The sequence below is a fragment of the Epinephelus moara genome, chromosome 14, assembly GCF_006386435.1.
Source record: "Epinephelus moara isolate mb chromosome 14, YSFRI_EMoa_1.0, whole genome shotgun sequence".
NCBI classification, from domain to species: Eukaryota; Metazoa; Chordata; class Actinopteri; order Perciformes; family Serranidae; genus Epinephelus; species Epinephelus moara.
The window spans coordinates 12369564-12387666 of NC_065519.1; the positions used below are offsets into that span (position 1 = coordinate 12369564).

The 18103-nt window shown below is 42.2% G+C and overlaps 1 protein-coding gene across 2 annotated transcripts in view; it reads right to left on the reverse strand.

The window, feature by feature from the left end:
• Positions 1 to 18103, reverse strand: part of fndc3ba (fibronectin type III domain containing 3Ba) — a 149505-nt gene that overhangs the window by 107508 nt on the left and 23894 nt on the right. The window contains exons 2-3 of one of the 2 annotated variants that reach the window (XM_050061076.1): positions 9916 to 10061; positions 3918 to 3993 (exon numbers count right to left, since the gene is read on the reverse strand). In XM_050061076.1, the coding sequence (XP_049917033.1) occupies positions 3918 to 3993; positions 9916 to 10032 (193 nt within the window). In that variant the 5' untranslated portion in view covers positions 10033 to 10061. Of the gene's footprint in view, positions 1 to 3917; positions 4003 to 9915; positions 10062 to 18103 lie in introns of both variants that reach the window. The other variant, XM_050061075.1, reaches the window with a different exon arrangement.

An 18103-nucleotide genomic window follows, 5' to 3' on the forward strand; every position in this document is an offset into this window, starting at 1 on the left:
GTGGTACAAAGAAAGATACATTAAGTAAGTCTGAGGAAGAGCAGCAAATACGAGAGAGCAAGGGAAGCACATCAGCAACGTAACCGACAGAAGTGCTGCTGAAAATAACTTTTCTACGTTTCAGAGCAGACCTGAATTATCTGACTGTGCGCCGCACCGTTCTAAAAGGATTTTACATGCCCTGAGGTTATGGAATTTGTTAATAAAATTCAGTGTAAACTTTCAGTCCAAATAAAAGCTCATAATTCAGCCAGCGGTATTTAGTGGCAGTGTGGCTAATGAGCAGTACTTAACATCAATCCAACAAATACAATAATCTCTTTGCTGCTTTAAGGTAGAAGCAGAAAAGAAGGGGAAGAGGCGAAGAGAGGAGTAAAAGAGGGAGAAGGAGAGCAGAGGAGAGGAAAGGCTGAAGGCTCATATGAAAGAATCTCTTTTGGCTGCTGCGTCGACGTCTCCAGGCTGGTTGTGCCTTGGCAGAGCATCTGTGCCTGTGTGTGTACGTGTATGCATGTTTGCATGCATGCACCGCAGTGCAGCAGCTAAACAGAGGTTACTTTATATAAAAGCTGGTCCCTGGTTGTGCCCTGAGGTCTCTGTAATCTCGCTCTCTGTCACACACACTTGCACATAAGCACGCCGGAGCGCAACACACACACACACACACACAAGCATGCGCAAAACCCGGAGCTCTGAGGTCTCAGTAATCACACCGAGTCTCTGTCTAAAGAGCGACTCAGTTCGCCTTCAAAACACACTGCCACACTCCACCTCTCATTAAACCCGGTGACCTCCTCCAGATAGAGACACTGAGAGAGAAAGCGAGAGAGAGAGAGAGAGACAGAGTTTGTGTGTGTGTGGCCCTCTGCATTAATAATATGTGCATTCAAACATGACCCCGAGCCCCCAGCCACCCGCCCAATTAACTGTCGTTGACTGTAGTAAAAAGCACCAAAAAAAGCACACACAGATACACACTGTGCCTGATGCTAAATTTTGCGTGCGAATGCACACACACACATACACACACCCCCACACAAATAAACAGACGACCGCCAGACCCCAACTACGTCAATGCTGTGTCTTTTTTGCAAATCAGTGTTTCGCATCCTATTAATCTATTCATGGTGCACAATAAAACGTCCTTTCATCTGTCTTTCTGCGACTCGTTGATCCATATCTATACATTTATTTAACAACGGTATCTGCTCATCTCTGTATCCATCCATCCTATCAAGCACTGTTACTATCTGGCATCATCTGTGCCTCTCAGCTCTGCCCAGGGCGATCCCTCTGATTTCAGGGAAAAATTGAATTACACGGCGGGCGGAGAAAAGGAGGCGGGCTGTAATTAGTTACAACATAGAGTGTGGGGTGGTGGTGGTGGGGGTGTGCAAGAGGGGAGTCAGTGTCTGAGCCAAAAGTGCTCTCACTCAAAGAAAAACCTTCACAGAGGGCAAAGAAAAGAGCCGGAGAAGAAGCGAGAGACAGACAGATGGAGGGAGATTGAGGAGAAAACAAAGGCGCCCTTTCAAAGTTCTCTGAGTAACAGCTTACTCTGCTGACATCATCAAAGTGAGACGCGGTTCCACAAGAGTCGGGGAATTCCCGTGTTCCTGCCACCTCCTTCCGTCTTTAAGAGCCTCTAAGTGGCTTACATTTCCACTCTTTTCATGTACTGATATCAGATGCAGCGCGAGAGCGAGACAATGGCTGCCCGCTCTGTCCCGGTCCGTCACTGACTACGCTTTCAACTGGTCTTTTTTAATTAGACACAAGCATTTCCCCCCTCACTTCCTTTTCCTCACCTTTGGTGCTGCATTATTGACTGCACTCCTAAAAGACGACAAATAAGGACAACTCTGGGGTTCTTGCACCAATGTCAATCAAACACTTTAGCATTAGCGCTCAGATTTTCATTATTCTGTACAGTCTTTGAAGGCAAACACTGGCGTAGAGACTTGAGACTTGTGTGAGACAGGTAATTAACTGTGATGTCACAATACTGCAGCTGAAAGAATGGACCGACATGATACATTCATGTGCTGGTGGATAGCTACAACATCCTTAGTTTTAGAAGTCAGGGGCCAGCTGCATGAAGCACTTTGGGTTAAGATTTTCCTTTAAATCCAAATTTCCTTTAGAAAATCAGTTGCACAAAACATCCTCAAGTCTTCTCCTTAAGGTTTCCTTCAGTTTTTCTCCTTATCTTGGTCTTATACTCAAGGAATTGCTTAAAACTGTTGCACAGAGGACCGCATCTTAACCGCAACATGGCTGAGTTTATGGCGATCAGTGAGGAAAATGAAGGAATCCCAAGAGGAGTGTTTCATGACCGGGAGAACCCAATGGACACCCTTAATGATTTTGCACTACAAATTTGAGCGGAGGTCAGTTTATGAGTTGTCTTAAGTTGGATCACTCAACTTTCTGAAGATGCACCCCTCCAGCCCCGTTACAATTAATGATTGCTTTGCGTTTTTATGCAATCAGTTATTGACGAGTCATTTCATGTGCACGAAACCTAGGTGTGCTGCGTCATCCACCAAGTTTCTCACGCCCCCACCCATCTGCTGAACACCATGGTGAAGTTCCTGTCCCAGCAAGAGAATGATGAGATAGTGATAACAGGTAGGCTATCACAAGCTTAAGTGCAACCAAACAAATCGTCTCCATGGAAACAACCAAACTGTACTGCAGTAAAATCTCTTTCACTGCAGTAAATGCCAGGATGTCTTTCCTTAACTAAGGAAACCTTTTAAGAGATTGTGTGCAACACCCTTAAGGAATTTCCTCAGCTAAGGGAAAACCGAAACTTAAAGAATTACTAGCATGATGTGTGGGTTGCGCATCATGCTAGTAATTATCTTAAAGGGACAGTACAGCCCTAAATCAAGAATTACATATTTTTCCTCTTACCTGTCGTGCTATTTTTCAGTTCAAATTGTTTTAGTGTGAGCTACCAAGAGTGTTGGAGATATTGGCCGTAGAGATGTCTGCCTTCTCTTCAATATAATGGCACTAGATGGCACTCAGCTTGTGGTGCTCAAAGCGGCAAAAAATACATTTGAAAACCTCAACAGCAATGTCTCTTTGCAGTGATCATGACCCGGTTACTCAAGATAATCCACAGACCTTGTTGTGAGCAGTTTCATGTAGGAACTATTTTCTTTTTACCGAACTCCACCCTGCCAACCGTATCACTGCGCAGAAGGAAGTGTGCATCTACTCATTGACGTGAGGCTCGTGCAAATCTAATCATTAATGGTGTCCTCCTTAGCTGTAACGTTAGCTAGCTCAGTGGTGCTATAGGCGAGCTAGCAGTGGTTGTAGTAGTAGTGCCTACAAAAAACTGCTCACAACAAGGTCTGTGGATTATCTTGAGTAACCAGGTCATGATTTCTGGAAAGAGACACTGCTGTTGAGTTTTCAAATGTATTTTCTGGCACTTTAAGAACCACAAGCTGAGTGCCATCTAGTTCCACTATATTAGAGAGAAGGCAGACATCTCTACGGCTGATATCTCCAACACTTTGCAGCTCACACTAGAACAATCTAGACTGATGAATAGCACCACAGGTAGGAGGAAAGATATGTATTTATGATTCCTGGTGAACTCCCCATAATTCGATTTTTATAATTAACTGTAATAAACAGGATCCAATGGCCATCTTAGTGGTATAAGAAAATCTTTAAAAATACAAAATGGGATTTGGAAGAGATTTGCTGTTTTTTTTACAGAATTAATAAATAGTGAATTAATTTCTTGCTAAATCATTCAGGCCACAAACATCATGTAAGCATGTGCAACCAGCTTGTAATTAAAGTGATGGGAACTACAGTGAAACACATCAGAGCAGCCACCAGGCCACATGTTAATAATACAATAATACAGAATATGATGGGATGGGACTGACCCTGGATGCATTGCAGTGAGCCATCCTCTGCCCGGATGGTGAACGTCTCCCCCGGGTTCACCTGCACCAGGATCACCTGTACCAACAACACGTACGGACAAGGAAAATCCCACAATTAGAAAGCACACATCAGATTAATTGATGGAAACAAGAGGAAAAAATCTGTCATGCGTAATCATAACCATACATCCATATTCAACAATCACAAAAACAGGACAGACTCTGTGCTGGGCAGCCAATAGGCTTGCAGAGGTGACACAACACACAATAAGCATTGGATCCCAGAGTAGGGCGGACACAGAGTTCACACACATATGAATGAGGTGTTAGATAAGCTAATGGTGAGACAATGCTGCTGTCTCACACACCCTGATCTGAGAAAAGCCTTTCTCTCTCAACCACACTGACTGGTCGGAAACCACTAAAACCAGTACGCACAAACATTACATGCACTGAGTGATGCGTATATCACAATTAACCGTACACACAGGTGAACACGCACAGATGAAGCCATAAGATGTGACACAGTTTTGATTCCCCACTGTTTCTGCTGAATATGCCGGAAGGGAGTGTGCATGCACCTTACCGTCATATTCTCCGCATACAGATTGTTGAGAGTGTACACATGGCTGTAGACATGAAACAGGTGACCCTCCATTACACACACGCGCACACGTATTCACGCACACATGCATGCACACGCGAGCACAGCCCCGTCTATGCTCTACAGGTGTGCCGTCGTAAAATCCTCATATCCTGCGTCCCTCCTGTAGTGTCTGCATGCTCTCCCATCTCAGCGCTAACCTGCTCCTCTCCCTCAGACACACACACACACACACGCCCGCGCACACACACACACTTCCTGCTCTGTCTGCTGCAGCGGCTGCTGTTGCTATGGGAACCTCAGCATAGTACAGGGCGACCCATGTTTCCCAAGGACTGAGAAAACCCCCATATCAAACCATGTGGGTGGGTGTGTGAGGTGTGAGTGTGTATATATGTATGTGTTATGTATAAACTTACACAAGCCAGCATCAGAGTCAACAGTCATGTAGCAATATTTGTTATGTGTTGATAGAGTGATGGCTGATGATCTTAGCCCTAAAATATGCAATATATGCAATAAATAACAAAAACTAGTTTTTGCAGTTTTAAGTTTAACCCCTTTTATATTTTGTTGCAAAATGCACTAGCATATACAACAATCTGACTTTGGCTGCACAGCATTTTCCTCTTTTGGCAGGCTACAAAACATTAATTTAACCCTTTGTAGCCCGAGCAAATTGCCTTGTCTGTCAAAAAGATAGAAAGAAAGCAATGAGCAATTAAAGAAGAAATGACCCAAAGAAATTTGCAAGAAATTAGTAAAAACAGAAAATTTCAAACAAGAAAATTTGTAAAAAAAAAAAAACAAAGGAAATGACCTGGGGAGGTGCTTAAAAATTATAACAATTCTGTACCATAATTCTAAATATTTAATAATTATTATAATAAATACAGTTTTTCCCAAGCTATTTTCTTTTTCCCTAGTTTTTTTTTTTTAAATGTTGTTTTTAAAAGAAACTGCACTAATTTGCTAAGGGTATAATTATTATTATATTAATTAGTGCGATTAAAAAAACTTAGTAACCTTAGTAAAAAATGTCTCACAAATTGCAAAAAAAAAAAGTTTTTGAAAATTATTATTTTTTTAAAACTAGGGGAAAAAAGAAAATAGCTAGGGAAAAACTATATAATTATTATCATTACATATTAAAATTTTAGTACAGAATTATTATAATTTTTAAGCACCTTTTCAAAGGCATCTCCTTGTTTTTTGTTTTTAACTTTCTTTCTTTTTTTTAAACAAATATTCTTGTCTGGAATTTTCTCTTCTTACTAATTTCTTGCAAATTTTTTTGGGGGGTCGTTTCTTCTTTCATCAAGACATCAAGCCAATTTCAGGTTTTTGAGTGTTAAATAAATGTGTTGCAGTCTGCCAAAGAAGGAAAATGTGTTGCAGCCAAAGTCAGATTGTTGTATATGCTAGTGCATTTTGCAACAAGATATAAAGGGGTTTAAACTTGAAACTGAAAAAAACGATGCTGTATTACCTATTCATAACTTGATGTGCAGTGTATGTATTCATTTTTTAATAAAATCAGACAATCAAATTGTCAGCTGACTGCATCAGTGTGAATGTAGCCATTATGAACTGTAACAGCTCTCAAGGGTTAAGCTGAGAAACTGATTTTTTCCGCGTTAAGGGTCATTTTATTTTGCTGTTACAGTTCAAAACAGCTACATTCACACTGCAAGCCGTCGTGCTGAATATGGATTTATAGCTCAGATCCTGTTTTTAATGCAGCTGCTCTTATTGTGTTTTTAATATGGCCAATATCAGATTCCAGAGCAAACTGCTCGCAGTCCTGAAGTGACCAGCATGCACAAAAGAACAATTACAAAGACGTCATTTGCAAAAGTAAACACAGCGGCCAATGAAGTCAGTGTTTACAGTCTCATTTATAAGGTGATGCGTAGTGAAAGCCAGGGAATTCACGAGCAGACGATAACGAGGACGAGGATTTTTCATCACGGCTTTTTGTGGAGCAATGGCTACAACATGTGTTGCGACGTGTGTTGGAGCCAGGAGTGGTGGGGTCGTGATGTGAATGGCTTCACTGAAAGTGAGTGACTCCCGCCAGCACATTCTGTGACAAATGTTGATCTAGAGTGATGTAAAAGCCAAATGAATTCCACTATGACTGGTCAGACTGAGGTCCCACTGCATCAAAGAAACAGACCTGCATTTGAATTAGGACCACATGTGAAAGTGACCCAAACCAGAGCTGAAAAGATCACACTGTGAACAGATCTGAGTCACATATGAGCAAAAAATATATGACAAAAGATCAGATTTGGCCCACTTCTGTTGGCAGAGTGAACACAGCCAATGTTACTGTAATTCAACTTTACCCTCTGGCATTTTATGGAAAGGGTGTAAACAAAAACAATGAGTTTTGGCAGGCACCATTTATGGAGAGCCAACGTGATTAGAGAAAGCATCCAAGTTCTGTTCCTGAAGTAATAACGTCTAATTCAAAATCACTGACATTTTAAATCACGGATTTTAGTAAAAAAACAAAAAATCAAGGCATGTAGTTCACTTCATTTGTCCAAATTAATCCTGCATTTTTTATTGTTTATTTCAATAGTTCTTTTTAAGCAGCTTTTAACACACCATTTCCAAATTGCCCAATCCGCCATGAATTAAACGCCATTAATCGGACATAGATTGGCTTGATATGGGAACGGACAGGAAGAGTGGAATGTTGGAAACGTTTTTAAGATCACAACTTAGAAGTTGGTACAAGACATTAGTTCTTAATTCTCAGACGGAAAAATCAAAAACCTTGAGAGGAACAGCCGTCCAGTTGAGTGAAATATTCTTATAGTAGCTGTGACATAATGAAGTGCAAACAATGGAGCCAATAGATAGTTCTGAATGGAACAGAATATCAACTTCCTACTGGCTTATTAAACGTGCTGCCTTCAATTGAAACTCATGAGCTTTTGGTTACCACATTGAAAGTCATAGATATGCTTGGCATTCAAGTGGTTAATTCGTGAGAACACGGCTACTAGGCAACAGCAACATTGACGCCACTGGGGCAAACAATTTAGCAAGCCACCTTAACGCAGATAGGATATCCGAGGATAAGATCAGGCTGTTGGGATGATCAATATTATCAAATCACAGAAAAAAACCCTACACAACTAACATAACAATAAATTGACTTATATCTGCCGAAAAATGAACCTTCATGGCCTCCATCATTTCTGAAACTGTCAGCAAATCATCATGATACGTAAGTCACCATACAATATTGTTGCGATTTTAAACATGTTGCGATACGCTGAGCATCGCGATAAAATATTGTACGATATATTGTGATTCATCACCTTTTTTCATCTGCACATTATATCCCCGGAAGAAAACTTTTTTCAACATCTGTTTTCAGTCTGATCATCTCACTTCAGTCATTTTATTTGCAGCAAAATTTATGTCATGGATTAAAAAAATTTATTGATTTTATTATTCAGATAGGCTACCTAAAGTTTTTGTATTTGTAATATTAATAATGTATATCAGTGGTTCCCAACTGTTGGGTCGCAGTTGAAAAGTGGGTCACGGGTCCATTCTGAACGGACCGCAAGTGAATTGCAAACATGTCGTGTTTACAGAAACACACTTTATTTACACTTTAAGTACACTGAATTTCAGGCACAGAGCTTTTATTTTGAAGTGCTGTTTTCAGACAGCTACGTAACAAAAACAGCAAACTAGCCTAAGTAATTATGGTGCTAAGGAGAAATTTGGATTCCGTGACTGGACCAGTTGGGAACCACTTTATAATAAGAAAATCCATACTCGGCACTGTGTGACGATTCGATATTGCCACACAAAAACATCCCGATACTTTGCTGTTTCGATTTTTTACGCCACCGCTGCTTACAAGGTCGTGATACCACAAGAAGAGGGTGTTCATGTGGACTCTTATCGTGAACACCTAAAGTATGACTCCATTTTAAGGCAGCAGTAGCCAAAATAAAGCGCCATATTCTACAGAGCCTCCTGTTGGCTACATTATTGAACTTATAGTATGTCACAGGGGAAAAACTGTTACGACTGTCTGAAAACTACCAAATATATATTTGTTTTCAGATTCACAAAGTGTTCAAATTCTATTTTTTGTCTGAATATGGACGGTAAAACCCAGGAACAAGTTTCACTTTTGCAGCATGGAAAATGAAAGAAACCCTCAAGAAATTCCACTGAGTCACAGCCAGCTTTAATGTGATGGTGACACTTTGGCTCGTTATAAGATTTTCTCCATCATGCGTACTGCATTTCTTTAAACGCTAAATATTGTAGAACGATAAGCTGTCGCACCCTAACAATGACTCGGATGTCTTTGCTTGCACGCACTGATAGAACACACAGACACAGATAAACATACATAAACTGGTGTAGGCAGGTTGACACAGATAGGCAGACAGGAAAACTGATAGACAAAAAGCAGACACACACAGACACACAAGTATGTGCTCAGACTCAACAGAGACGCTCGGTGCCCACGCACACGCCAAAAAAGGGTAAAAGAAACACACACAGTGTAAGACAGACCGAGAAACAAACAAATACACACAAACACGGACGCACACGCATGCAGCGGAGTCAAATCTATATAATCATCGGTCTAGAGCCCTGATTCCACACTGGGAACCAAGTTTAAACTGCAGGGTGTTACAATAAAAAGAGCTCCCTAACTGCTGCATGTTACAGCCAAAACCCTCCCTAACTGTTATGTGTCGCAGCCAAAACACTCCCACCATGCTTCCTCTGGGCTGAGGGAACAAACCGGGGACGATGCATAAACATCATCATCATCATCTCTCATCAACCAAAAGCACACAGTGTGAAAATGCATCTGTGACAGCACGTTAAGACCCAGGTCAATTAACTGTGATGCTTTTAATTACATCGATCACTTCCTCTCGCCTGCCCAGAGCTCGGGTGGGGCTTTGTTCTCTGAAGGTGATCCAGTTAGCTCTGCGGCTTCTGATAAGATCACTCAGCCTCAGAGACGCAGTTGAATCTTTTTCTGAAGCAGTTTAAGCTAAGGCCTGGGGTCCATCAATGGAGCTAGTTAAATGCTGCATCTCTCGGACTGAATGATCCCTGTGTATGTGCCCACATACGTCTGTGTTTATTCTTCTTCCTGTTACATGACGAACGCTTTCCTGTAACAGTTTGGCAGCTGTTCATTACCTGTGGCAACAACCAATGTGACGAAATGACAACAAAGAGAAGCGCCTGCACAGCTGTTTGATGTGTGCTCTTGCATGCTACAGGAATGTTGAAAGGAAGTGGATGCATTTGTGTGTTCATTCTGCAGGGATGACTGAAAGAAAACGACAGAGATGTGTGTGCGTGTGAGTCTGCATGAGTGTTTACCTGCTGCGCTGCGTCACCGTTAACCATGTGAGGCATTAGAGGGACCTCCCCGTTCAGGAGGGGGGGCGGAGCCAAGTCCAGTGGAATCTGGTCTGTCATCATCATTGTGACGTACATTCATGGAGAAATTCACTGAACTGCCCTACCTGGGAAAGTACAGAGAGGGAGAGAATGAGGAACAGGGGATGTCAGTATTGTTGAGTTATTTACAGACACACATAAACAGGGACTTAAAAAAAACAGACATGAAACTATTTTTAACATAGAAAGTGAAAACTAGATCAGGTTTTTCCAAGTGCTGGTTTAAAACAGTCAAACAAGATTCCAGAGCGTAAACCCCCGTAAATGACGAAAGAAAAAAGGAAAAGCGATTTTTACTTTCTGCTGCAGTTGGCCATATTTAAAACTTCCATCCAAAGGTATACAATATGTTTTTAATGTTGGACATATTTCAAATTCCAAAAAGTCGAAACCCTCTTTTTTTTAAAGAAAGAGTTTAACATTTTGGATATAGCCGAAAGTTACTAGAAGATTGACGAAGCAGGAGCCAATTGGCTTAGCCTGGCATGGCTCTATCAACATTAAGGGTGTAGTGATACATCGATCTGGATCCATCCATCCATCCATCCATCCATCCATCCATCTTCCGCTTATCCAGGGTTGGGTCACAGGTGCAGCAGGCCAAACAAAGCACCCCAAACGTCCCTCTCCCCCCAGCAACGCTTTCCAGCTCCTCCTGAGGGACCCCAAGGCGTTCCCAGGCCATTTGAGATATGTAATCCCTCCAGTGTGTTCTGGGTCTGCCCAAGGGCCTCCTACCAGTGGGACATGCCCGGAACACCTCTAACGGGAGGCGCCCAGGAGGCATCCTGATCAGATGCCCGAACTACCTCAACTGACCCCTTTCGACCCCTCTGAGCTCCCTCCGGATGTCCGAGCTCCTTACCCTATCTCTAAAGCTGAGCCCAGCCACCCCACACAGGAAACTCATTTCGGCTGCTTGTATCTGCGATCTCATTCTTTCAGTCACTACCCAGAGCTCATGACCATACGTGAGGGCTGGGAACAGTAAATCGAAAGCTTTGCCTTCTGGCTCAGCTCTCTCTTCACCACGACGGTCCGGTGCAGCGCCTGTACCACTGCAGAGGTCACACCAAACTGCCGATCCATCTCACGCTCCATTTTACCCTCACTCTTGAACAAGACCCCGAGATATTCCTAGAATGGCAAAGGCATGACCCACTCGAGTCAGCCCTACTCTGCCTCTGATTGGCCTAGCCTCACATTCTTACACTAACCCTAACCTAATCACTCCTTTTGCCTCAACTTCACCAATCCAACCACCAAAGGCAACAAGTGCCAAAAAATCATAGGGAGAGGAGGGCGGGTCGTTACTATGCCATCCTAGGACACGCAAATTTGCATCCTAAACGAACATACGTGAGAGCTAACTCTCAACAAGAAAGCAAATAAACAACAATGACAATGACATACGAGGCCAGAATATGCCAAACCTGATTTAGTCCAGCCTACCAGTGTGTTTCCATCAGTGTTTATCATGCAATTTCCTCATCAACAAAACAATTTTCCACTCCATATGAGCATGAAATTCTCTTTGCATTGTCGAGAAGCATTTATTCAATTTGTCAGTTTCCACTGGGTTTACCGTAGCTATGTAGTTTCCATCCCAATTTGGGTAGAAACTTGGATCGAGTAACAGAGGTGTACGTGAAACATGACAGGTAGCCATGTGAACATTGGATTTACACATTACAAGATTAAGCTACATGAAGGGAATCCAAAGGGTTTACTCTAAGACAGGTGCACACAGCGAGAGAGAAATTGGAAAGATAATTGCTCCCGTCAACAACGGTAAGAAAGATAACCTTATGTAATGAACAAGAGGAAAGAAAATAGAAAGAGACAGAGGACATGACATGATTCCAGTGTTTCGAACAGATTAGTACTCTCCTAATATGCTGTCTTTTCCTCTTACACTGGCTTTGTGCAGGTGTATCAGCTTTGATAAAATATAACAAGTCACATCATGTCAATATGAAAGAAAAAAGATGAAAGAGGCAGAGGAAAACAGAGATGAGAGTGAGAGACTAATTCAAAGCGCCTCATCATCAACAAAAGTCTTGTAAAAAAAAAAAAAATACAGGAGGGATCACAGCGAATATCCTGTTTGGAGGATTAATAAAAAAGAGAAACAGTGGATGAATAAGGTCTTAGTTTGATAGGTGAATGGAGATTACTGCACCTGCTGTTAGCTTTGTTAATACAGCACACATATCCTATACAAACATGCAAACACACTGCAAGAACAGGACGTCTTCCGAGGCTTTCTGGGGTCAAGCGAGATGCCGCTCTTTGGAGAGTAACCCAGAGAGCTAAATCTGGATATGGTTTCTCTGCTTGCATAATAATAGCAGTAAAACCGAAAAGCATAATTATGAAAAAAAATAAAAACAACAAGCGAGGCCATTCATCTTAAGTGGAAAATGACATGGTTTCACCTAATTGGCTATAGGGCAAGAACCGAAAAAAAAAAAAAAAAAAAAGGCGATGTGTGGCGGCCGTGCACATGGTCCTCATCAGGGTTAAAACCAAGCTGCTAACCCGAACTTTATCAGTCCTAATGTATATGCTTACACAAACACACAGCGAAAACCGCTGACGTTCCTCCACACTTGCGTCAGCAGTGATATACTGTATATGCCGTCTCCTGGGGGAACACACACAAACACACACACATACAGTAGATACACAAAACGCTCCAGCCAAAATGTTCCGCAAAAGCTAACCCAACACATACATATGCACACGTATGCAAACACACAGAGATTTATTGCCAGAGGTAGATTACTGAATGACGTAGGTGTTTCAGTTCAACACTGGTGAGTGAACTCGCTGCTAAAGAGCTACTGACTAATGGCTGTAAGCTGCTATTAGCACACAAACATACAGTGTGCATTAGGGATTTGCATTTAAGAAATATATCTCCTATATCCATCTCTGACATACATACGTTGATAACGTGCACACACACACTAACACACACAGCATTCCTCTGAAAACAGCTGTGTGTCACTGTGTGTCTTTTCTTTCAGCTGGTCGTCCTCTAGCACTGACGAGGTCTTTGAAAAGGTTAGTAGATCACACAGCTGCGGCTCATACTGTTGCAACATAAACACACGCATCACTCGCTGCGTCCGCCTTGCCTTTCTGACTATCTCTCCCTTTAAATCTTGATTTTTGTTTTTCCTCGGTCTAAAACTCTCCCTCTCTCTCCATCTGAGCCCCGTTCCCAGCTCAGCCTGGCCATCCTGCCTTGAACACACGCACCACACGCGCACACAGTTGCGTCCAGGACACATCACAGACAGATGGTAACGCCACTTTCAAGTCTGCCAGGAAAAAGAGAAGAGCAAGACAGAGAAGAAAGAAGGAAGAAAGAGAGAGGGAAGAAGTACATGAAGGACCGGCTTATATGATAAACGGAGGGTGAATAAAAATGAGAAGTCTAAGACATCTCTTCCAATAACTCTGTGTTCTTAAAATAACCCCTCATTTCCTGAAGGAATTCATTATATTCTTACAATCTTTTTACTCATGAACACTCATCAGTCTGAATCACAAGCAGAGATGAGATTCCAACAATGTGCGCTATTTGAATAATGTTCAAGGAATTCGGTTGCCGGGGTCCAGACCTGTGAATCTGCCCACGTTAAAAGTTGAGTGATTTGTCTGGCATTGTGACATAAAACAGCAGTTTCTCGATTCACAATCCACTGATCCAATAAGCACTGCTATCCAGTAGCCAATCAGCGCCATGGTCGGGCCTAAAGCTGTTGTCAAATATCGTCAACGAGTGCCGTGGAACCAATGGGGGGTAATAACAACAATGATAGGCAACATGTCCTCTCAGTATCAGCCAACATAGAAGTTTGTTTTAAACTATTAAACTCCCAGGAATACTAGTATGCTGGTGTGGTTATGCATTAGTGTGGACGTAAACTCACGTTAGATTCAGGTGGATATGTTGGTCTCTAGTGACTGGTTAGGGAAATAAAATCCCCTCCCCTTCAGAAATCAGTCCGAGTGGAGGCAATGTCAGATTGAAGGTAACAATAATGAGCTGACAATTCTGTCTGATACCACGCAAGGAATTCTGGTGTTAGGTAAACGAATCTTCGTTTCCTAGGATAGCAAAGGAATGACCCACCCTACTCTGCCTTACCCTGCTCCTGATCGGCTTACCCTGACATTCTAACCCTAACCCAAACCCATCCCACTCTTGTTGCCTGAACCAAGAAAACCAAGCTAATCAACCCAACCAATGAAAGCAACAAGTAGTAGCCAATCGAAGGGAGAGTAGGGCAGATCATTCCTTTGCTATCCCACGAAATGCAAAATTAGTTCGTGTACATGAGTTATTTAAACACAGGTAAACCTACTAAAATAGGCAGTCTTACTAATTCAGTCTCTCTTTTAAAGTTAGTGCAGACTAATTTGTTTGAGCGCTGCTTGGGAGGACATTGACGATATTTTGTGAAGGCCTGTCATTGCGTCTCACCGGTTAAGGAGCCAGAATTTGCATGTTCATCCAGGTGTTGTGTTCCCATCAATGCCGACTGGAGCCAGAGGCGATTAAAACCTGTGACTACTGTAGAGTCATGTGTGAATGGCGGTTAAAACCTTTCCCATTGCCTTAAAAAGCCAGATGTTAGCGGGTGTTCGCAGGGTTTTTGTGCAGTAGGAAAGGGGCTTTAGGGGCTTAGGAAAAGTCTTTTTTATTGCATACAGGAAGTAAGGAATTTCAACTGGAAAAGTCCCATTCCATAAGCCACCAAAAATAAAAGCAACAGAATAAAAGCTAACATGTTACTATACCTGAAGGCAAAACTTTTACTTGACAAAAAGGTACCTTATATTGTTCTGTTTATTCTTTTTTTAAGAATCCATTCACATAAATTCGAGAACCCGCTCTTTGGTAAAACAGTTTTTGGGGAATCCACTTATTCGCTTTCTTGCTGCTACTGAGATAAGGAGATTGATGACTCTCTTATGTCTGTACATTAAATATGAAGTGGTGTCGATCATCTCACTCTCAAATAAACCCCAAAATGTCAAACTATTCCTTTAAGGTAATCAAAGAACAGTCTAGTAGATAAACACAATGTGTTGTGTTCAGCTTACTGACGTCTTGTTATATAATTTCTTGGCATTGGCATCCTCTAAATTTAAACACTTAACCTTTAACTGCAGTTTGGAGCAACTGATGTGTAAAATTGCACAGTGCAGAAGCAAGTTAAAGAAAAAGGCTGATTATCCGTCTGTCTACTGACGTCTGATTTGTCTGATTTTGTGACTTTTTACCTCGTAAGACTGAGAGATAATGGAAGTTACATGTAGGGAAAATGTAGATGCATTTCTCGTTCTGCAGCTGTTTCCTACAGGATCTTGTGCACATATCTGGAAATTTAATGTATCAATGAATGAATAATGACCTTTGTTTTCCGGTGGAATCATTACCAGATGGATGCTGCTGTTGATAGCTTCAGACATCACCACTCTGTGTGCGCACACACACACACACACACACACACACACACACACACACACACACACAGTGGTTTCCGTTCCCCCTGTGGAATGTGGGAGGAATAAGGTGTCGATTCCCAGCAGGGATAAAATGTTAAATTGAAAAATTCCATGTTGAATCCAGAAAACAATCACCCACTTGTCCCGGGTGTATGAATGTTTGTGTGTATGTGTGTCAAGGAGCATGAGTGTGCATGTGTAAGCGCATGTACACGTGTCTGTGTCATTAGACAGAAAGCCCTGTGTAAGCATGGAAACTGCCTCTGAAACATAAAAGATGCATAGAGTAAAATGCACACCGAGATGTAGCACACACACACACACACACACACACACACACACACACACACAGAAGCCCTAGATGTTCAGGGGCAGCTCTGACCTCATAACACGACAGTCATTACTCATACAGTCATTCATCATTCACACACACACACACACACACACACACGCCCAATGACTCCAGTTTGTCCATCCTGACGAAGCATAATGGATATTCACAACCACCTAACAGACTGTCTGACTTGCTTCCAGTCGACAGCTTCACACCTCTCTCTGCCTCACCATCATTCACACAAACACACACACACACATTTGTGCAACAGCCCAAATCTCCTGAGACTGGTATTTCTCGCTCTGATTAAATTTGGCCTCGGAAACTAGTCTTGAATTTTTAATATTTAGCAAAAATAGCTAAACAACACTCATATAAATTTCAAATGATCTCATGCGTTCTATTGTACTTCTCTTTTTCTACACATGAATGAATTATTCATAAAAACAAAAACTGGCAAGACAGCGTGAAACTGATCACATGTCCGCTTCTTCCTCTAGCTCAAGCCGCAGAGATTTCAGTGATGATGTAAGGAAAATAAAACACTGTGACAGTGTGTGGTTTCTACCAGCACAGTGAAAGAAGCCACAGGTGATTGTATATAGGGCTAACATTAGCTAACTGACTATACATGTGCTTCTTCCAGTTAAGTCTTGCAACTGGGGAGATCAAAGTCAGTCATGTCCTGGAGTTCGTCATGCAGTGCAATGAATCAGTGCGTCAGCATGTCTGACTCTTACTTTGTATTTTTCCTCTGATGTTAATAAGAGCAGAATGTCGTCAGCTCTCTATAGTAAAGACAGTTAGTGTTTAGGGGTTTAAAACATGTTTAAAAGCTGAAATTCTGAGCATAAATATGCAGAGTAATGTTTTGGAGGTTCTGTAATTTGGATTTAAAGCCTATGTTCTTCACTCTGTCATACATATTCAAAGGACTAATCATAGACCAAGTAATTCTGTTAGGTAAAGTTCTGTTTCCATGAGCAAAGCAGCCTTGAAGCTTCCCCCTGCAGTTTGCCTTCAGGGCCATGAGGGCTTTCCATGATGTTATTCCACCTTTGCTTCACTTTCTTTACATTTAGATTTGAGCAAGAATCAACCACTTTCAGCGCAAATTATCTCCAGTCGTCAAGCTGATAAACTTGTCGATAACTTCGCACATGTGTAATCCCCCGTATGTCTGTCTGATCCATTCTGAAATTTGCTAACGGTTTTGGGTCAGTCTTTTTCAGAAGAAAATGACACACGGTTCACACATGACTGATGTGACAAGTCCCTCTCAGAAGTGAATGTGTCAGAAAAAGAGATAAGCATTGATTTCAGATGTAATCGCGCTGTCCCACCGAAGCACTATTACCGAGGGACAGATGGCGGAGGTGATGGAAATCTATAAAAGTCTAGAAACTCGGACAGAAAGCAGGTTGAACTTTGCGAGCCACACAGACCTAATCAGCAAGAAGAGTTAGTAACAGCTATTTTTTGTCTGAGGAATGTGTTTCCCTGAGGTCCAAACGGGCAACGTAGTGCTGTCAGGTACTGTCGTGTATCTCAAGCCTCATTTTTGTCTGGTAAAATGGTTAACATGATCCTCTTTCACACATGCACTGCAAACCTGAAATTATCTGGACATTACCCGGAGGAGCTGTATGTGAGAACACAAATGTCCGAATCAGTTGGATTGGACATTACATGGACGCTACTCTGCCAGCTCCCCACAAAGTCCATGTGATGTCCGATTGAGCCCATGTGTGAAGAGGGCAGGTAAATGTCCAGAGAATTTACCATGAGCAAGCGGGCCTGTGAGTGATGTTTCTGTAATGCAGCTCACGCCAAACCAGAAGAAAACAAACATCAGCAGGTAAAGAAGAAGGGTCAGTTACACAAAGATGGCAACAAATATGTCTGACTGGAGAGAGACGGGATTCAGGAACTTTGTCGTTAAGGGCCTACGTCACAATCGTAGCAAGAGGGTTCCAGGTTTGAATCTAGGGTGGAAGGTTCAAACCCTGGGGTGGGGGAGCCCTTCTCTGCGGAGTTTGCATGCTCTCTTCATGTCAGTGTTGGTTTTCTCCGGGTACTCCAGCTTCCTCCCACAGTCCAAAGACATGCAGGTTAATTGGTGACTCTAAATTGTCCGTAGGTGTGAATGTGAATGTGATTGGTCGTCTTCTGATTCTATGGGTTAGCCCTGTGATAGTCTGGCGACCTGTCCAGGCTGTACCCCGCCTCTCGCCCAATGTCAGCTGG